The 22502-nt window shown below is 47.0% G+C and overlaps 1 protein-coding gene across 1 annotated transcript in view; it reads right to left on the bottom strand.

Annotated features, from left to right (window-relative positions):
• LOC147123754 (dedicator of cytokinesis protein 2-like) overlaps positions 1-22502 on the bottom strand; it is a 1461504-nt gene that overhangs the window by 150592 nt on the left and 1288410 nt on the right. Inside the window, exon 38 of the mRNA XM_085975685.1 lies at positions 5750-5863. Within this exon, the coding sequence (XP_085831811.1) occupies positions 5750-5863 (114 nt within the window). The remainder of the gene's footprint in view (positions 1-5749; positions 5864-22502) is intronic.

Genomic DNA, 22502 nt, shown 5'->3' with positions numbered 1-22502 from the left:
AATGCCTGAACGACCTCTTCGCCTTGTTCGGGTTCCCGAACTATATACATAGCGACCGGGGCTCATCCTTCATGAGCGAGGAACTTCGCCAGTTCCTGCTCGCGAGAGGTATTGCTGCGAGCAGGACCACCAGCTACAACCCCCGGGGGAACGGCCAGGTGGAAAGAGAGAACGCGACAGTTTGGAAGGCCGTCCTCTTAGCCCTAAAGTCTAAGGGCCTCCCAACCTCTCGCTGGCAGGAAGTCCTCCCGGCAGCGCTCCATTCCATCCGGTCACTGCTTTGTACCGCCATTAACGCCACCCCTCATGAGCAAATGTTCATTTTCCCCAGGAAGTCAACTACGGGAACCTCGCTACCAACATGGCTGACTTCTCCGGGGCCCGTCCTGCTGCGGAAGCACGTGAGGACCCATAAAATGGACCCCCTGGTCGAGAGGGTGAACCTCCTGCACACCAACCCCCAGTATGCCTGTGTGGAATACCCAGACGGGCGGGAGGACACAGTCTCCTTGCGAGACCTCGCACCCTCGGGCACCCCTGAGACACCACCGTTATCCCCCACCACTCCCCCAAATCCAGCTCCTGTAGGCGGCATGCCGGAACCCCAGGGGCCTTCGTAGACCACGCAGACACCAGCATTAACATAGGATACTGCACCACCGCCGCCGCTGCTGCGCCGGTCAGAAAGGCTTACGAGGCCTCCTGATAGACTGACATACACGAACTGGTAGTACACTTCACCCCGCCGGACTCAATTTTAAACAAGGGGTGAATGTGGTAAACCACTGTTATCGTTCACTATTGTTACACTGTTGTTATCACTGTTTACACTGTTGTTATCACGACACAAGGTTACCTCTTGCCACGCATGCTGTTATACCTAGGCACACCTCAGCTGACTCCGCCCATGGCTCCGCCTGCTTGCCCAGGTATAAAGGTGACTGCTTGGCTAGTATTCTTCCTTGTTGGAACCGATCACCCACGAGGGTGGGCTCTGTTATTTAGCCAATAAAAACCTATAGTTACTATCTTAACTCGTCGCTTTTCATGGAATGAATTGATAGGTATATCAGCGTTTAAAAACTTTTGTCTTGTCTTGGATTTTGGAAGTTTTAAGAATGTGCGAATAAGATTGTGCCACAATAATTGGGGAAAAAAACTTTGAACTACAATTTAAGTTAAGCTGGTATGTAAAAACTGAGAAGAGCAACAAAAAGATTGTTTAAAAAAAGATTAAGTTTCAGCCTAACATTTAACCTTGGAGTTGCGGTTGCTATGGTGAAATCTTCCAAAGCAGTTTGATTTGATTTGCTTAAATGTGAAAAACTAATTTTTCTCCAGTTATATTGAATGTTTTTACAGTATTTTGGAAAGACATCTGAAGAAAGCACCATAAGAAATATGATGCAATTTACTGTTTTCTGCAAGCATGTGCTAGTTTGTTTTGTTTTATCTGTTCTGTTCGTGTTTAGTTAAAGTGTGAAAACACAACTGTCTTTTTCGATCGGGGAAGTTTTATTTAATTTATGTGAAGTGACGCAATTGCGTGCGCCTGACAATGTTTCGCTCCACCTTCTTAAAAACCTGTAAATGAATTAACCCTTTCCACTGACAGCTGTTTAAGTTTACCGAGCAACAACTTTAGTATGAAATTTAAAGATATTGGACATTATTAAATTTAAGTTTCTTAATTTTAAGTTAATATTTCCCCACAGTGACAGAAGTAAAATTATGACTTGATAAATTAACCCCTTGGGCTCTAAGTAGAGTCACAATGGAATCTCTTCTTTCTTTTGTTATATGGAAGTTACCTTGTAAATTAATTGCAGCACTTCTGTCTCTAATGTTAAAACACTGTGTAAACCATCTAGCCTGGGAATCACTTGTTTCTGAAATTGGAAATGGAGGATAAATTGATAGAAATTAAATTGAACATTGACAAAACCTGTCAGTTCAATAATACTGCTGTTTGGATTTTGGGATAATTTTGTAATAACAAAATGGACTCAGGTACAATATATTGGGTTACTTTTGGGGAAATAAAAGATCCTCTAAAATAATGATAAATAAAAAGTGTTAATAACTTGGACCAAGTGAGAATGTTTGATCTATGTTTTCAATCTTAAATATTGTACTGGATAGTAAAGTTCCTCCAGGGCTCATGAATGAGATATGAATGGTAATTAATGGGATGTGTAAAATGGAGAGAGGAAGTGATTGAGGGTGTGAGGTAGAAACAGGAGAATTACACCACCAATTGAGAATTTTCCAAACTTTCTAGTGAAAGTCAGGAAAGTGTAGTTAAGAATAGTAAATTGATAGCTTTCTCTTGGAGACATTTGTGTCCCTGCCTATAATGAACTTTTTAAGAAAACTGAATTTGATAGTCTGGCCATTACCCAAGACATCAGGACCATGCGGTGGAAGATGAACAAAGACCTCCAGACAATCTTTTGATAAGATCACCTGAAAGCCCGAGAAAGGCTTGTATCAGATGGCACGTGTGGCACGATATGGAGATACCGGTGTGAGTGTGCAAATGTGACTCGTTACGTATGAGGTAATTACCATCCGGGAATGTACGGTGAACCTGCACTGAAGAATGGGTCTCAGGCTGCTCAGTTACTTGACAACAGCAAAAGATGAAATGGTTAATATGGTTCAGGAGAGCGAGACAACCTTTAAAGCATTGACACATACTCCATCAAGAAACTATCTAATTAATGAAACAATCAGAATAGAGTTAAATACATTGGTAGCTGTTAGTATGATTGAAATTGAAGTTGAAGTGGAGAGTTACATGGAATCTGGAATGGGCCAATTGAGGGCTAAGGAGAAATCATGTTTAGTAAGAATTATCCACAAGATGGATATGAGTAAACGAGAGATCTGGAGAATCTTTTAAGTCCATGATTTGTTGATTAGATGTTAAGCTGTAATTTCACTTGAAATGATTGTAAAACTGTATTTAACTGTGACTGTAATAATTGTGTTTTGTAGGTAACAGAGCGTGGGAAAAACCAGTGCGAATCCAGTATGAGGTGGTTTTGGTGGTGCCCCCTGAGTCACTACTACCGCAACTACCATGCTTTACAGGTCTAACAGATCCTGTCCCATCAGTCAACATGTTTTACATAACATCGAAACCTATGCTCAAGTGAAACTGACAGTAAATGAGATACTTAAGTATGAGCTGCACAATTATGTGGCAGAATTCGGATATTACATTCCCCTGTTGTCTGAGGTCTTCAGTGAGCTTGTGATGCGACTAAACTCCTCCCTAAAGCATTTTTATGTTTTGGAGCAAGACAACTCGAGAATAGATATTGAAATTGACAGCATAGGGGACAACTCACACTGGTGGGATATTGGGCTTAATACGTCAGCACACCCTTATGTTCATATTATTTCACATGCTCTGGTAGTTATCCAACTTGTAATGATAGTGTATTTGATATATGTAACATGTGGAGTAAGACTTTGATACATAAGCCAATTGGGTACTCATGCCCATGACTAACCAGCACGAACAAATTAATTGAGCACACTGAAAGAGAAGATCTGAAGCAATGTAGAGGAGACCCCAGGTGGGATAATATCAGGAAAGATAGAAGAAACAGAGGATACTCCAGGCGGGGCAGAATTGGAACACCGGAACAGTGAATTGAATTTGAGTAAGGGGTCAGAGGTTGCTCCTTCTCCTCAAAGGAATGGACTGTAAGGAAGGGAGAAATCTTCAAGACTCCCTACTAACTAACGCCCAAGTTGAGAGAGCAATAAGAACTAGCTAGATTAGTCAAGAGCCGATTGTGAGAAGTCAATAAGGATATTTCCTTCTCAAAGAAGGGAATTGTAAGAAATAGCTGTTAGATTCAAAGATGGGTTTTAATTCTTAGAACAGAAACTGACAACATGCAGCCGGGAACAGATAGCAGAAATGCCAGCAAGGTCGAATATCAAGCATCAAAAGACAAATAGAAGTGATAAGGGAATCATAAAATGCAAAACAACACAGGGTGGTGGGATAATAGACAAAAATGGAGCCGAAAAGTCATAAAATGTCCTTAAAGAAACATAACAAAATATTCCTCAGAAAGATAAGAGGGAGGCCTTGTCAGTCATGCAGAAAGGGACGGTGAGGGTTGCCTTCCCGCTTCACAATTGGACAATAGGATGGGGGATCAAGTGATTGACACCAGGTGATTACCAGCCCACCGAAGTAACTATAAATATAGACGACCGAGAGAGGAAATCAGGCAGTCAGGGGCGAGGGCTTCCCCGAGGGGGCTACGGCCTAACACCTTGGTAAAGTTTAGCCTCTGAGGTGGCTGACAGCCTAACACCTCCAACAGCTGGAGAGATGACCCAACGAAAGTGACCGCTGCAGCAGACTGCAAGAATCCACCCAATCCGCGACCACCGTAGTGCCTCCCCGTCCGTCCGGTCGTGGCATTCCGATTCGGGAGTCGTAGATCGCTCTCTACTGTCACGGGTTTTATGTCTATTATACTCAGCTTAAACCATATGTAATATCTGATTATGCTTTAAAACTGTAGCTCTTCAATAAAAGCCTTGAAACTCCTAAAACCCTTTGGGTAATCTGTGTGTGGCCTGTTATCCTAATCTTACAGCGCTATAAGTGACGGGAACTGTCCATTCGCTGTGCTGGTAACTCCTGCCTGGCTCGGAGCCGTACCAAAGAAGGCATTTTACGAAATATCGACCAGAGGAAACCTGGCAACCTTGGCTTACTGCGTGACAGGGCAGGGGAGTTCTCCCCGGTGTCCTGAGCCATATATTTATCCCTCAACCAACATCACTAAAACAGATTAGCTGGACATTTTCACAATGTTGTTTGTGGGAGCTTGCTGTGCGCAAATTGGCTGCCGCGTTTCCTGCATTACAACAGTGACTACGCGTTTGAAGTACTTCATTGGCTGTAGAGTGCTTTGGGAGGTCCTGAGGTTGTGAAGGAGGCTATATAAATGCAAGTCTTTTTTAAAATCAGTAACTGGAGAAAATCGTATGTTGGCCTTTGTAGCGAGAGGGTTTGAGTACAGGAACAAGGATGTCTTGCAGCAGTTGTACAGGGTCTTGGTGAGGCCACATCTTGAGTATTGTGTGCAGTTTTGGTCGCCTTATCTGAGGAAGGATGTTCTTGCCATGGAGGGGGTGCAGCGAAGATTCACCAGGCTGATGCCTGGGATGGCAGGAATGACGTATGAGGAGAGATTGGGTCGATTGGGTTTATACTCGCTGGAGTTTAGAAGAATGAGAGGGGATCTCATTGAAACTTATAAAATTCTAACAGGACTAGACAGACTAGATGCAGGAAGGACGTTCCCGATGGCGGGGGAGTCCAGAACCAGGGGTTACAGTCTAAGGATAAGGGGTAAGCCATTTAGGACAGAGATGAGGAGGAATTTCTTCACCCAGAGAGTGGTGAACCTGTGGAATTCTCTGCCACTGAAGTCAGTTGAGGCCAATTCATTAAATATATTCAAGAAGGAGTTAGATATATTTCTTAAGGCTAAAGGGATCAATGGATATGGGGAGAAGGCAAGGACAGGGTACTGAATTTGGATGATCAGCCATGATCTCATTGAATGGCGGAGCAGGCTCGAGGGGCTGAATGGCCTACTCCTGCTTCTATCTTCTATGTTTCTATGTTTCTATGTACCCAGTGACGCTGAGTTAAGGGTAGCCCAGAGTTAGCTGAGAGGTGTGATTTGTGCTGGATAGCTCTTACCTTGCCCTTGTCAAAGTATTCAATGATTTTATTGTACAGATTCTCCTTCAGGTGTCGCTGTGTCTGAGAACCTTGGAAATCCTGGATGTGTGAAGCAAATTGGTCATCTGCCCACTAGGTCACAAAGAGAGAAGCAGAGAATCAATAAAATGCAGGCCTAGAAATTGCGGTCGGGGGCGTACCTCCGGAGAATGCCCCTGACCCGCGAAACACTTACGGATTTACCTCCAGGCGGCCAGGCTGCGAAGAGTAGCGGTCTCGGGCCTCCAGGCGGACGGCAGCGTAAAGGCCCAGGGACGCAGGCGGTTCGGAGGTATTCCTGGGATCACGTGGGCCCGGTCCTCCAATCACAAAGGAGGATTCCATTGCAATCATTTACGAAGGGAATCCCCTAACGACATGCAATGGAATCCCCAAATAATTATACAATTTACATAATTCTAATAATTATAAATGTACTGAATTGGAAATTTTATTCATTAGTCCCTTCATTGCACCAACCTCAATAAAAATTTGATTTTTTGATAAATTATTTTAAACATCTCAATCCAGTATTTGCATAAACTCATTTAAAGTGTATGCATATCACTTTGGATTTTTAAATGTTTTATTTAAGCCTTATATATATACCCTTACACGGATGACGGCAGGCCATAAGCCTGCTTTTACCAGCCATAAGAGTTGCGCGGGCAATTGCTGGGCATTTGTTGGGCAAATAGCCCCACTCTCTGCCAGCAATACTCATTTTTCAGGCGGTTCAGATGATCTGTCAAGGCGTACCTTGACCGACAGCAAGTTCCGGATTTCAGGCACGCCCAGGTGCATGCGGAAAGCCGTAACTTTCTTTCAGGGCCTTTCAAAGGGAATATGACGCGTGCTGTGAGAGTATGATGTCGTAGACACCGCAATTTCAGGGACCAGTGAGTCTATAATATAACGTCGTATTTGTCTGGTTATTCTACTGAACACCAAGGTCCGCTATCAAGACCTCTTTCAAGGGGGGAACAGTGGTGATTAAACCTCTGGAACTCCCCCCACCCCGCCTCCAAATGCTTTATCCTCTCCGCTTGTCCCTTCTCCAGACCCCATCTGGAGCACTGCGTTCAGTTCTGGTCACCGCACCTCAGGAAGGATACACTGGCCCTGGAGGGGATGTAGCGTAGATTTATCAGGATGATATCTGGGCTCAAAGGGTTAAATTACAAGGACGGGTTGCATAAGCTTGACTTGTATTCCCTCGAGTTTAGAAGATCGCGGGGTGATCTAATCGAAGCGTTTACGATGACAGGAGGATTCGATAGGGTCGTTACAATCCTCACGTCTGAGCCTGGACAAGGGACTGAAGTCGGGTCCGAATGCTGACACCAGACCTCCCACTTTGATGCAGGACTCACTGAACTGCATTGAGGCGCAGGAATCCTGGCCGCTTTTTCCCTGAGCTTCCTTTCTCCCAGGAGGCCTGAGGACCACTGAGGTGTCCCTACCCACAGCCTGGCTGCGATCGTCGAACTCAGCACAGACTGAGAGATCGAGTCAGAAAATGCATTTATTAAATTTGCACAAATTTAAGTCAACTGATTTCAAATTTATCGCCAAACACTGTGGGGGAAAAATTCGGTATCGCCCCGTTTGGGGCGCCATTATCGGCCGTGCGCAAAGTTTAGCGCCTGGCGCTAATTATCGCCTCCGACGGCAAACTTGGCTTTTATCGCCCCTGGAGGTGATTGGAGCGCTAAATCAGGCGCTGCACACCTGTCTTAAGGCGCAAAGGCCGAGGAGCGAGGCGCTACCTCAGAGCACTGGCGAAGCGCTACCTCAGAGCGCTGGCGAAGCAAGAAAGGGCAAATCAAAATGAACCTGCAAAGTGCTGTTCACTACCCAAAACTCCTTCACACAGCGTTGAATCTCTCCAGAAGTCTCTCTCTCTCAATGCGTGGTGCAAAAATGTCACCAACAAAAAAAGGCAGGAAGTGGTCGCCTTTAAATAGCGCTCCCCCAGTTCCTTTCTGACTGCAAAACGCTCCCCTCAACCTGTCGTTGCTAGCGGCAGGCGGTAAGGCAGGGGGCGCCACTCAATATCCGGTCCGGGGTGCTACTGGGGCGTTGCGCACTCGACTGATGTCACAATCTGCCGGCGCAGGAGATCATGCCGGTAGTGTTTAGCATGCGGCAAAATGTCTAGTTAATTTCGCGAGCAGTGCAAACATCGCCGCACACGGACGCTAGTTGCTTTGCGCCCCATTAGCGCCCTCTTAAGGCGCTAACGGGAGGCGCAAACAACTGAATTTTCCCCCGTTAGCCTTTCCTAATAAGACCATAAGGAGACGCTGGGCTGGAAATTCGGTTGGTTAGCGCCTCCAGTTAACGCCTCCAGGAGGCAGCGGCACAGCGTTGTGCCCCGATCTCCTTCGCCCAGAGATCGCAACGTCATCACCGTGCGCATCGCCCCGGTAGCGCCCCATGACCCAAACTTCGGTTCCGCCCCCTTGCAGCATCGCCGGGTGAAAACACCGACAGCTGCAGGAGGCGTTGATCGGGAGGCCGGGTGCCGCGAGGGCGAAAGTTAAAGGCGAGGTGGCCGAGGTAAGGAAAAAAAATACTCAAATGCTTGTTCTTTGGTTTTTTTTGCTTTTTTTCTCCCAGTGCTCGATCAGCCCGGCACTCGGGCTGATCGGGCCGGATTGCGACTGCCGTCAGCGAGCAGGTAAGTTTTTTCCTTGCAGAGCCTGCAGCGACAGTCCTTCCCTTTAAGGGAGGGGAGGAGACTTCCAACGCAGCAGTGCTGCACGGCCCAGTGTCCAGCGCTGCACAACTCTCCGCCCCGCCTGCTGCCTGTTGCGTTCCAGGAATGAAAGGAAAGGGAAATCCTGAAAGGATACACTGGCCCTGGAGGGGATATAGCGTAGATTTATCAGAATGATACCCGGGCTCAAAGGGTTAAATTACGAGGACAGGTTGCATAAGCTTGGCTTGAATTTCCTCGAGTTTAGAAGATCGCGGGGTGATCTGATCGAGGTGTTTACGATGATAGGAGGATTCGATAGGGTCCAGTGTATCCTTTCAGGAAGCTCCATTTCCTTCCTGGAGCGCAAAACCGTTTTTTTTTTAAGTTGAAAGGCATTCAACTTTTAAAAGTTAGCGCCCCAAATGGGTCTATAATCAATTTCTCCCCCAATTGGCTTGCCCTAGTTGTTGTCAAACAAATGTAATCCCCCTTTTTAGCGGGGCCACAGCTAATAAAGGAACAAAACCATAAAACGACGAAAACTTATAGAATGAGATAACAATATTGCACCTCGTGTCCACTACACACTCCAGTCCCAGAGGTGACCACCGGTCGCGGAAGGCCTCAAGCGTGCAGGGGGACTCAGCGCGCACACACCCCCGCCCCCTGTAGTGTATGTACCTTTAAGGGGAGAACTACTTTTTACAGCTCCTGTATACTGTAGTACCGGCAGTGACCACACCTGTATATAACCCTGAGTAGGGATCTGTATAGTTAGTTTTAGATTAACCTTCATCCAGTAAACACCTGTTGATTGTTCTCTGCAGTCTCTTATCTAATTATTGAAGGACACACAACATCAAGATACACGGATCTAACATTGGCGACGAGAAGATTCAAACCTACCTGCAACTTTGCATCACCTCCCAGGGATTCGCTCCTGGAGAACAGTGAAAGAAGAAGGCCGAGTCCAGAAGCATGGGCGTCGACCATCCAGCGGAGACTCCAGCAAAACGGGCTGGCAACAGGTACGGTGCAGACCCTTCCCGGACAGCAGCGGCTAGAGCCGACCGACGGCACAGAAAAAGGCCGAGCAGCGGCGACGGGAGAAGAGAGAGGGTAGAGCACAGCCAGTCTAACCACACCCAGGGATGCCAAAGAGTGGCAGTGTCACAGCGTTCGACAATGAAGTCGAAGATTGGACGACATATGTCGAACGCATAGAAGTGTACTGCGAGGCGAATGAAGTGCCAGATGACAGGAAAGCGCTGGTATTGTTGAATTCAATGGGTGCAAAAACGTATGGCTTACTGCAAAACCTAGTAACCCCAGAGAAGCCAGTGGAAAAGGATTTTGAAAACATAGTGTCAATCCTACAGGACCACTTAGACCCCACACCGTTGCTGATAGCGGAAAGATTTAAGTTTCACAAAAGGAACCAGCATAAAGATGAAAGTAATGCTGAGTTTTTAATGGAACTGCGCAAGCTATCGAAACACTGCCAGTTTGGAACAGGACTAGCAGATACTTTAAGGGACAAGTTTGTGTGTGGGCTTCAAAGTGAAGGAACTCAGAAACGGCTTCTATCAGAAAAGGATCTTACGCTGGACAAGGCTTTCAGCATGGCAGTATCACACAAAGCAGCAGCACGGGGCGCGGCAGAGATACAACGGAGACCGCAAGAATATGGCACAAATGAAATGTCATACGGAACAGTGACGTGCTATCGCTGCGGCAGAACAACACACAACCATAAGGATTGCTGGTTCAAGGACCAAGTGTGCAGACAGTGTGGAAAAGTAGAACACATAGCAAGAGTCTGCAGGTCAGAAAAGAAAACCAGCAGCAAGAAATCCCCACAGGAGAAGTACAAGAAGGTACATAAGGTGACGGAGAGTAGTGCAGACGAACAGAAAAGTGATACAGACTCTGGAAGCAAGGAGCTGGGTTGTCTGAAACTACATAATGTGATCAAAACAGAGGATCACCAAACTATCTGGGTCACGCTCAAGATAGCCGGAGTCCAAGTGAAAATGGAATTGGACACAGGATCAGCCCTAACAGTCATAAACCACAGACCACAGAACCACAGAAACCCCACAGTGCAGATAGAGGCCATTTCGGCCCATCGAGCCTGCACCGACACATATCCCACCCGATCCCCGTAACCCCTACACCAACACATATCCCACCCTATCTCCGTAACCCCACACATTTTTAAATCCCCCTAACACTAAGGTTCAATTTATCATAGCCAATCAACCTAACCTGCACATCTTTGGACTGTGGGAGGAAACCGGAGCACCCGGAGGAAACCCACGCAAACACGGGGAGAATGTGCAAACTCCACACAGACAGTCACCCGAGGCCGGATTCGAACCTGGGTCTCTGGCGCTGTGAGGCAACAGTGCTAACCACTATGCCACCGAAAGGACTACAAGGGACTACAAGCGGCTATTCTCACATATACCCTTGAGAGATACAGAGATTGTCTTGAAGACGTACACTGGGCAAAAAAGTCTACCCCAAAGGAAAAATAAGGGTGAACGTTATATATAACGGCAAGGAAGCACCAAAAATGGATCTATATGTATTGCCAGATGGAGGACCACCACTACTAGGACGTGAATGGATCCGGAAGATACAGCTAGATTGACATTCCATACAAGCACTGACTGTAGATGCCAAAAAGGATGACGACGTCACACCTGGACGACTGTCAAAAATGCTAACTGACGCACAAGAAGTGTTCCAGGAGGGACTCGGAACACTAAAAGGCATAACAGCGACGATCAAAATAGAGGAAAATGCAAGCCCAAAGTTTTTTAAGGCCAGACCAGTACCTTATGCGATCCGCCCAGCCGTCGAAGCAGAGCTGGAAGGTTTGGAACATTCAGGAGTACTGTCCAAAGTGGACTGGAGCGAGTGGGCTACACCCATCGTTCCTGTAATGAAGAGGTCATTGAGTAATACGCCTGGGGAACCAAAGAAGGTTCGCATCTGTGGGGACTTTAAGGTGACAGTGAACCCAATCTTTCACACTGTACAATATCCGCTTCTGCGGATTGAAGATATTTTCGCCTCGCTATCTGGAGGGAAACGCTTCACTAAGATTGATCTGGCCCAGGCGCACCTGCAAATGGAGGTAGAAGAAGCCTCGAAACAATACCTCACGATCAACACTCATAAAGGTCTCTACCAATACAACCGGCTGGTGTTCGGGGTAGCATCAGCTCCGGCTATTTGGCAAAGGGCAATGGATCAAGTCCTGCAAGGGATTCCAGGGACCCAGTGTTATTTGGACGACATTCTGGTCACGGGCGAAAATGACAGTGATCATCTCGCCAACCTGGAGCAGGTGCTCACTAGATTGAAGGAATATGGGCTATGAGCTAATCGCCACAAGTGCGAGTTTTTCCAGAAGCAGATCTCGTATTGTGGCCACGTTATTGATGAAGAGGGGTTACATAAGTCCCCTGAAAAGATTGAGGCAGTAGTCAAGGCTCCAGCACTGGAAAATGTGTCACAACTGAGGTCGTTCCTCGGGCTGGTGAACTACTACCATAAGTTCTTGCCGAATTTGTCTACAGTACTACACCCACTGAACACTGTACTGCAAACGGGGGTACCATGGAAGTGGAATGACGAATGTAAACGAGCTTTCCAGAAGTGCAAAGAATTGATCACATCAAAAGAGGTGTTGGCGCATTTCAACCCAGCACTACCAATTCAGTTGGCATGTGATGCATCACCCTATGGCATTGGAGCGGTGCTGTCGCACAAATTCCCGGACGGCTCGGAGAGGCCAGTAGCCTTTGCGTCTCGGTCACTAACCTCAGCCGAGCGTAACTATGCCCACATTGACAGGGAGGCCCTCAGCCTAGCGTGGGGAGTGTAAAAGTTCAACCACTATCTGCATGGGCAGAAGTTCACCTTGCTGACTGACCACCAACCACTTGTCTCCATCTTTAATCCAAAGAAGGGCGTTCCGGTGATGACTGCGCAACGGCTACAAAGATGATCCCTTTTTCTAGGGGCGAACCAATATGAAATCGAGTATAAGGGCACGAAACAGCATGGAAACGCTGATGGGCTATCACACCTGCCACTGCCTACTGCGGAGGAAGCAGCAGCAGTGGACCCTGTCGAAATATGTTATTCGACTATAATTGAACGCTTGCCAGTAACTAACGCTGATATAGAGAAGGAGGCCCGAAATGACCCGACACTGTCTCGGGTATATGACTTGACGGTGAAGGGATGGCCAACACATGGCGACTCACTGTTGCCAGCATTCTCATCCAGAAGAGAACAGCTGTCAGTATGCCAGGGGACCTTGATGTGTGGATCCCGAGTGGTAATTCCATCCAAGTTAAGGGAGAGAGTGCTCAATGAACTTCACGAAGGCCATCTGGGAGGGGTGAAAATGAAAAGCCTTGCTAGGGCTTATGTGTGGTGGCCGGGGATCGATAAGCAAATCGAGGACCTGACAAAGAGCTGCTCAGGATGCCAGAAGGTCCAAAATGCACCACCACATGCCCCTTTACACCCATGGGAGTGGCCCTCATCTCCATGGCAACGGGTGCATATTGATTTTGCTGGTCCATTCATGGACTCAATGTTTTTAATAGCTGTGGATGCGCACTCGAAATGGCCTGAGGTGATCAAAATCTCCTCCACCACCACGGAGAAAACTATTGCAGTCCTATGGACCATATTTGCCAGGAACGGCTTGCCAGAGCAGATTTCCTCTGATAACGGACCACAGTTTGTGTCCGAAGAGTTTCGAAGATTTATGAAAAGGAATGGGGTCAGGCATTTCACATCTGCCCCGTATCATCCAGCCACAAATGGATTGGCTGAGAGGTTCGTACAAACCTTTAAAAAAGCAGTAAGGGCCATGTGCGATGACGACATTCCACTGCAGCATAAGGTGGACAATTTCCTGTTAGCCTACAGAAATGCGACACATGCAGTCACCAACCAGACCCCAGCCATGATGTTTTTTACCCGAAGGTTGAGATCTCGTCTGGATTTGCTCAGACCAAATGTACGAAGAGATGTTGAGAATAAGCAATTCCAGCACATCAATGAGAAGCCGCCAAGGAGCTTCAATGAAGGGCAACCAGTCTTGGCTCGCGACTACCGAACAGAGAAATGGCAACCAGGAACGATATGCACACGGCAGGGGCCACTAATGTACACAGTGGATGTTGGGGAGAACATTGTGAGACACCATGTTGACCACATCCTAGAGTCACAGGAACGAGTCAACCCCATGTCTCACGTACCTGGTGATGAACCCGACATACAGGTAGCATCTACCCCAGAAACAGTAGCATCGGAAGCTGATGAACCAACCGACGACAGGGGGCCAGAATCGCCTCCGCACCAAGAGCAAGACACTCAGGAAAGGCGCTATCCAGAAAGGATCAGGAAGCCTCCCCAAAGACTGAATTTATAAATAGACTATTTTCAGTTAATGTTGCATGTTAAAAGTGTTAATTGTAATTAGTTGATATTTAATTGTTAAATGAATGTTATGGTACTGTTAATCTAAAAGGGGAGGAATTGTAGTGTATGTACCTTTAAGGGGAGAACTACTTTTTACAGCTCCTGTATACTGTAGTACCGGCAGTGGCCACACCTGTATATAACCCTGAGTAGGGATCTGTACAATTAGTTTTGGAGTAACCCTCATCCAGTAAACACCTGTTGATTGTTCTCTGCAGTCTCTTGTCTAATTATTGAAGGACACAACATCAAGGTACACGGATCTAACACCCCCCTTTCCAGGGCCACCGCAGAAGAGAGGCGGGCAGCAGGCCGCATCCAACCTGGACCTGACAAATGGCCACCTTGACCAGGCCCAGGAGCAGGCCCGCCAGCCACCGATTAGGTTAATTCACGAGGTTAATTCCAGCGATGAGGGGGTTAACTATAAAGAAAGGTTGAGCAAGTTGGGCTATGCCCATTGGAGTTTAGAAGAATGAGAGGTGATCTTATAGAAGCATATAAGCTACTGAGGGGGCTCGACAAGGTAGATGCGGAGAAAATGTTTCCCCTCGTGGGGAAATCTAGAACTCGGGGGCATAGTTTCAGAATAAAGGGTCGCCCTTTTAGAACTGAGATGAGGAGGAATTTCTTCTCTCAGAAGGTTGTAAATCTGTGGAATTCTCTGCCCCAGAGAGCCGTGGAGGCTGGGTCATTAAATACATTTAAGGTGGAGATAGACAGATTTTTGCAAGATAAGGGAGTGAAGGGTTCTGGGGAGCGGGCAGGGAAGTGGCTTTGAGCCCAAGATCAGCCATGATCTCATTGAATGGCGGAGCAGGCTCGAGGGGCCAAGTGGCCTATTCCTGCTCCTATTTCTTATGTTCTTAGACCCAGTGGGATGAGACGAGCTCGAAGGCCCTGAAACCAACTTGAGTAAAACGTTTTCTTTCAAATGGGATGTTAATTGGTTGTTTAAATTGGGCAAAGTTATAAAATACATCCATATTATCACCCGAGAAATCTGCTTGCAAAACTCAGTTGAAAGTAACTGAAGATATTAACATGGAGTGGAATCAGATATCAATTAGAGCAGATACATTTATTTCATTACAAACAGTTCACATGTACTCTAACTCAAAGAAATAGTTTTAAATTAGTTTTTACTTTACCACACATCCTGAGGGAAATTAAATGCAGATCTTGATGATTAATGTGCTAGTTTGTTCAGTTATGCTCTCCCTTAAAATTCACCTGTAATCCGATTTATCAATATTCAACTGAGCTCTGAGGAACTTTGATGAAATATTTGAAGTGAGTTGAAATGATTTTTTTTTTTTGCCAACCTCATTAATTCTATTTCCTTTGAAAGGCTCACTGACAATCCAGAGCTGATTGTACTATCGGGAGGCTTCCGCACAAAGAGAATGGCGGTTTGAGTGAGGCACCACAGCAATGCTAGTGCCCGTAGTCAGATGCCTCGGGAGTCAGAAGGTCGTGGGTATCAAGTCCCACAGTAATGTTGGTTGACTCTATCTGTCCTCTGAAATGGCCCAGCAAGCCACTCAGTTGTATCCAACCGCGACAAAAAGGTACAATAAGAATAAAACCGGACGGGCCGCCCGGCATCGACCCAGGCACCGGATTCGGACGAGAAAAAGGCACACCCCAGCCCAGTCGGCCCTGCAAAGTCCTCCTCACTAAGAGATGGGGACTTGTGCCAAAATTGGGAGGGCCGTCCCACAGACTAGTCAAGCAACAGTCATGCTCACAGAATCATACCTTTCAGCCCACGTCCCAGACTTTGAGAAGATGGAGCAAGCTGCGAATACTCAGCAGGTCACGCAACATCCGTGGAGAGAAAAACAGAGGTCGCATCTCAGGTCGACATGCTGCCTGACCAACTGAGTTATTTCCAGCATTTTATGCTGTCATTTCACATTTACAGCATCTGCTTGCAGAGGAAAGAGGAAGATGCAGAAGAGGAGGAATCTGAAGAGGAGGAATCAGATGGAAGGATGCATCTCAGACAGCCCCTTTGTGGCTGGGATATCCGGGATGGAAGCATCCGCCTGTGGTCCCATTGGCTGGGCAGGCTGCCTCTTCTTGTTGACCCAAGCAAGAGGTGCATGCCAGAAGGAGGATAATGTACGCGGATACACGCATCTTGTATCCTTTCAGCCCCACCGATGGCCAAGGGCTCAACCGTACCCCTGCTAAGAATGGCCTGCACCGTCTCCTCTAAGGGGGTGAGGGTGAGGCTAGGAATGGAAGATGTGCCTCGTGATTGGTGCAGATTGTTGGTAGATGAGTGATTGGGGGTTGTGCATTGAGCAGTGTGTGAGGCTCGTGGTGCAGTTGGCAGGAAACGGCTTTTGAAGATGCGTTCAATGGCCTTGACCAGTGGTCTGAGGCCATGAAGCTTCTTTGGGCACTGGAGCCAGGTGGTGGGAGTGACACTGCTGGCAGTGACGGCCTTAGTGATGTACTCCAACATCGTTCTTTCTGGAGGGCTTCCAGGCCCCTGTGGGTAGAGGGCTGCTCTTGCAGTGTTGGCATGTGTACAAAGCAGGAGTGCTGTGTGCGAGACCTTGGGTGTCCCTTCCCTGGCTTGCTGAGCCATGTGTGTTAGTGCTGAGGCTGTTTTCCCATTTTTTGAGGTGCAGAAGGTAATTCAGCTTTAACAGCTGAATAATCACATTTGGAACTTCTTTTAAACATTGAATATTTCTTTAAAGGCAGAAAGAGCTGAAAAATGTATTGATTCACTGCATTTTATTTTGTATTGCTTCAGTGTGCATGGCCCCTTTAAATCTCTGACCTCTTCATTACCCACAATTCCCTGCGAGCTCCACAGTTTTGCTCACAGAGACTATGGGAAGCAGCAACGCCGCAACTGGACTAAATGAGTATTTTGCATCTGTCTTCACCAAGGAAGAAGATGCTGTCAAAGTCATAGTGAAAGAGGAGGTCGTGGAGTTATTGGATGAGATAACAATTGATAAAGAGGAGGTACTAGAAAGGCTGGCTGTATTTACAGTTGATAAGTCACCAGGACCGGATGGGATGCCTCCTAGGATGCTGAGGGAGGTTAAGAAGGAAATCGCGGAGGTACTGGCCATAATCTTCCAATCCTCCTTAGATACAGGGGTGGAGCCAGAGGGCTGGAGAATTGCAAATATTACACCATTGTTCAAAAAAGAGTGTAAGGATAAACCCAGCAACTACAGGCCGGTCAGTTTAACCTCACTAGTGGGGAAGTTTTTAACAATGATAATCAGGGACAAAGTTAACAGTCACTTGGACAAGTATGGATTAATTAAGGAAAGCCAGCACAGATTTGTTAAAGTCAAATTGTGTTTAACTAACATTATCGAGTTTTTTGATGAGGTAACAGAGAGGGTTTATGAGGGTAATGCGGTTGACGTGGTGTACATGGATTTCCAAAAGGCGTTCGACAAAGTGCCACATAATAGGCTTACCAGCAAAGTTGAAGCCCATGGAATAAAAGGGACAGTGGCAGCATGGATACAAAATTGGCTAAGTGACAGGAAACAGAGAGTAGTGGTGAACGGTTGTTTTTCAGACTGGAGGAAGGTATACAGTGGTGTTTCCCAGGGGTCAGTACTAGGACTATTGCTTTTCTTGATATATATTAATGACTTGGACTTGGGAGTACAAGGTACAATTTCAAAATTTGCAGATGACACAAAACTTGGAAGTATAGTGAACAGTGAGGAGGATAGTGATAGACTTCAAGAAGACATAGACAGGCTGGTGGAATGGGCGGACACGTGGCAGGTGAAATTTAATGCCGAAAAGTGCAAAGTGATACATTTTGGTAGGACTAATGAGGAGAGGCAATATAAACTAAATGGTACAATCCTAAAGGGGGTGCATGAACAGGGAGACCTAGGGGTATATGTGCACAAATCACTGAAGGTGGCAAGGCAGGTTGAGACAGCAGTTAAAAAAGCCTACGGGATACTGGGCTTCATGAATAGAGGTATAGGGCTGGATTTTGTCAATAGGGAGCTTTTGGAGGTGGGACTCCCACTTTTTGGGTTGTAGTCCCACCTCCATCGACTTGTGGCCAACCCACACTATTTTCCCTTGATTGACCTTGTTAAGCCCGCCCAGCGGGTTCAGCAGGCCAATTAAGGGACACCTGGTTACTGGTGCTGTCAGCGATTGACATTTAATCTGTCAAGAGCTTTTGACAGATGAAAAATCAGTGTTTGACGGCTCTGTGAAGCTGTCAAACACTGACAATCTGTCTTCTAACTTGAGTCCTTCTACTCGGACTCAGTTAGAGAGCTCTCCAGACCAGAAAGCAGAGGCTGCAGCTTTTGACAGTTCAGCGGCCATTCTGCTTTCTGTGCCGGTGAGCTGAGGGACTCCCGAGAACTGAAGGAAGGAAGCCTGCAGGAGAAAGTAAAGGTAAGTAAAACCTATTAAAACACTTTACCACTTACCTCACACACTTACCTCTGCACACATGCACCCATCACTCACCTGCACAATGGACATCTCGACCCTTCTAACCCCTGCAGACCGATGGCCCACCTCGCTAACTTGGCGTGGTTCGGAGCTGTCGGGAAGCCCACACTTTAGGCCTAAAAATAGGGATTAGGCAAAAAAACTGCCTGTTAACTACCTGTTAACAGGCAGTTAATTGGCATTAATCCCCTTCCCGCCTCGGGGAGGCGGCTCCCAGCACAGGTCGGGTACCCGCCTCCTGGGACATTGGCATGGAGGCGGGTTGGGGGCGGGATGGATTCCTGTCCCCCCATTCTGCAATTTTCCCACCACTCCCGCCTCCAAACCCGCCTCCTTGGAGCTTGGAAAATCGAGCCCATAGAGTATAAAAGCAAGGAAGTTATGATGATCCTTTATAAAACACTGGTCCGACCTCAACTGGAGTATTGTGTCTAATTCTGGGCAACGCACTTTAGGAAGAATATGAAGGCCTTAGAGAGGGTGCAGAAAAGATTTACGAGAATGATTCTAGGGATGAGGGACTTCAATTACGTTGATAGACTGAAGAAGCTGGCGTTGTTCTCCTTAGAGCAGTGAAGATTGAGAGGAGATTTGATAGAGGTACTCAAAATCATGAGGGGTCTGGACAGAGTAGATAGAGGGAAACTGTTCCCATTGGCAGAAGAGTTGAGAACCAGAGGACACAGATTCAAGGTGATTGGCAGAAGAACCAAAGGTGACATGAGGAAAACATTTTTTATGCAGCGAGTGGTTAGGATCTGGAATGCACTGCCTAAATGGGTGGTGGAGGCAGACTCAATCGTGACTTTCTAAATGGAATTGATTAAGTACCTGAAGGAATGAAATTTGCAGGGCTATGGGGAGAGGGCGGGGGAGTGGGACTAGCTGAGGTGCTCTTGCAGAGAGCCGGCACGGGCTCGACGTGTCGAATGGTCTTCTTCTGTGCTGTAACCATTCTATGATTCTATGACAGAAACTTTGTCCTGGATCCCTCCAGCAATGCCACCAGGATGGTGTTGCATGCAAGGTGAGCGCTGCACCACCTATCCCCAGGCGCCCCAGACCAATTTCACTCGGTTAGCGTTGAAGCCATTTCCAGTAGCTGTTAACTGCACCGGCAACTGTGCTGGCGAACATGAATTTTCCCCCCTTGATTTCCAAGGAGTAATGGCCTTCTTATTTTTCCTACCAAAATGCCCCGCCTCGCGCTCATCTCTACCATAATGCATTTGTGAATCTATGTGGCAGGATTCTAACCTTAAAAGTGTAAGGAAGTCTTGTTGCAATTGTACAGGGCTTTGGTGAGACCGCACCTGGAGTACTGTGCACAGTTTTGGTCTCCTTATCTGAGGAAGGATATACTTGCCTTAGAGGCAGTGCAACGAAGGTTCACTAGATTGATTCCTATGAGGAGAGATTGACTAGGTTGAACATATACTCTCTGGAGTTTAGAAAAATGAGAGGTGATCTCATGGAAACATAAGATTCTGAGGGGGCTTGACAGGGTAGATGCTGAGAGATTGTTTCCCCTGGCTGGAGAGTCTAGAACTAGGGGTCATAGTCTCAGGATAAGGGGTCAGTCTTTTAAGACTGAGATGAGGAGAAATTTCTTCACTCAGAGGGTTGAGAATCTTTGGAATTCTCTGCCCCAGTGGGCTGTGGATGCTGAGTCTTTGAGTATATTCAAGGCCGAGATCGATAGATTTTTGGACTTTCGGGGAATCAAGGGATATGGGGATCAGGCGGGAAAGTGGAGTTGAGGTCGAAGATCAGCCATGATCTTATTGAATGGCGGAGCAGGCTCGAGAGGCCATATGGCCGACTCCTGCTCCTATTTCTTATGTTCTTAAAGCTAAATTGTATTGCGTTCTGTGATTTTTTCTTCCCCTTTTATTTCTCTATTTGTTTACCAAATGACAATGTGAAGTCTCTCTTGGCCTTCGCTGTGTCACCACGTCAGTACACTGATGTGCACTAAGTTGAGCTGACAGTCTGAAGCGTGAAAAGCAAATTAGAACGGAAAAGGTCAAAGCTTAGCTCTCACTGTGACTGACGTGTACAAGAAGCAACGATTAGTTCGACTCGTTCTCTCGATCAAAGCATAAATATTATGTCAAGAGCAAGATCTGTATGAAGGGGCGGGGGATGGGATGGTGAAGGGCTAAAATTGCACAAACTTGCTTTCTCAGCATTTGTCTGACCGGTTCATCCCTTCGCTCCTCCAGACTTCCTCACTCCTCCCATCTGATTCCTGGGATTGGGGGGGATTGTCCTATGAGGAGAGATTGAGTAAACTCGGCCTATATTCCCTAGAGTTTAGAAAGAATGAGAGGTGATCTCATTGAAATGTATACAATTCTTACAGGGCTTGACAGGGTAGATGCAGGGAGGATTATTAAGGTAATCAAGGGATATGTTGATAGTGCAGGAAAGTGGAGATGAGGTAGAAGATCAGCCAGGATCTGATTGCTTGGCGGAGAAGGCTTAAAGGGCCAAATGGCCTGCTCCTGCTCCTATTGCTTAAGTTCTTAATAATTATTATATTTTGCAGCTCTAAACACACAGGGAGCAAGGGAAGCATTTTAAGGCTGATTATTTAGTGTCTGTGACTTTTAATTTGCTGAGGAATGCCTATTTTCTATGTTCCACGTTGGTGATCAATTTGAATAAATTGCATTAGTGGCAAAGAAAAACTCTGTTTAATCACATTTAGCAAATTTATATGCTTTATTGAGAGAGAGAGAGCAGGAAAGAGAAAGAGAGAGTGAGCGAGTGAGAGAGAGAATGAGAGGGAGAGGGAGAGAGAGGGAGAGAGAGAATGAGGGAGAGTGTGAGAGAGAGTGAGAGTGAGAGAGAAGGAGAGAGAGTGAGAGAGAGAAAGAGAGAGTGAGCGAGTGAGAGAGAGAATGAGAGGGAGAGGGAGAGAGAGGGAGAGAGAGAATGAGGGAGAGTGTGAGAGTGAGAGAGAAGGAGAGGAGTGAGAGAGTGAGAGAGAGAAAGAGAGAGAAAGAGAGAGTAAGAGAGGGAGAGAGAGGGAGAGAGAGGGAGAGAGAAGGAGAGAGAAGGAGAGAGAGGGAGAGAGAGGGAGAGAGAAGGAGAGAGAAGGAGAGAGAAGGAGAGAGAGGGAGAAAGAGTGAGAGAGAAAGTGAGAAAGAGAAAGAGAGTGAGAGAGAGAAAGAGAGAGAATGTGTGTGAGAGAGAACAAGAGAGGGAGATAGAGTGAGAGAGTGAGAGAGGGAGAAAGAGTGAGAGAGTGAAAGAGAGTGAGAGAATGAGAGAGAAAGAGAAAGAGAGAGAATGGGAGAGGGAGAGAGAGTGAGAAGGGGAGAGAGGGAGAGAGTGAGAGACAGGGAGAGAGAGAGTGAGTGAGAGACAGGGAGAGGGAGAGTGTGAGAGAATGAGCGCAAATACAAGAAACTAACGAATGCTACAACACAATGCAGAATATTTATTCAAACTGGCTAATTCATATTGATAGCCCAGAGTGCATAATTCTCCCAGGACAGAAGCCCTGGCCCTTCACCTTGGCCTGCCAATAACATTTACCTTTAAATGCGATCAAGTTCACAATTTTGGGGATAATTAAACAGACTTCATGATTAGCTCACTTTGATTTAAAAAAGCAGAAAAAAGAAAGATAAGGGATCACTGGGGGGGGGGGGGGGGGGCGGAGAGGGAGTTGGCCAGGGATCGGGGTGGCCGGAGGATGGGGGGGGGTAGACAGGATGGGCGGGTTTGGGTGGTGTTGGCCGGAGCATCAGCAAGGGGAGAGAGAGAAGATCGAGACCGGCCACCGGAGGATTGTGGCCAGCCTCAGCATCATCGGTGGGGTGGGGGTATCATGGTGGGGATCGGAGGCGTGGGGAGGTGATCGGTGGCCTCGTGTTGGGGTCTCCAATTGCGGAGGGGGTGGGCTAGGCAGCGACCCTGGATCCAGGAGGTAGGTATAAAGCCACTTGCCTCCTGGGTGCAGCAGTCCCCGCCTCGGTTTTGCTGCCGGGTTTCACGAATTGTGTGAAACCCGTCCAGGTGCAG

The sequence above is a fragment of the Somniosus microcephalus genome, chromosome 2, assembly GCF_052327205.1.
Source record: "Somniosus microcephalus isolate GS21.2 chromosome 2, FLI_Smic_1.0, whole genome shotgun sequence".
NCBI classification, from domain to species: Eukaryota; Metazoa; Chordata; class Chondrichthyes; order Squaliformes; family Somniosidae; genus Somniosus; species Somniosus microcephalus.
The sequence above is the reverse complement of the archived record's forward strand: the minus strand, read 5'-3'. Positions and strand labels throughout refer to the sequence as shown.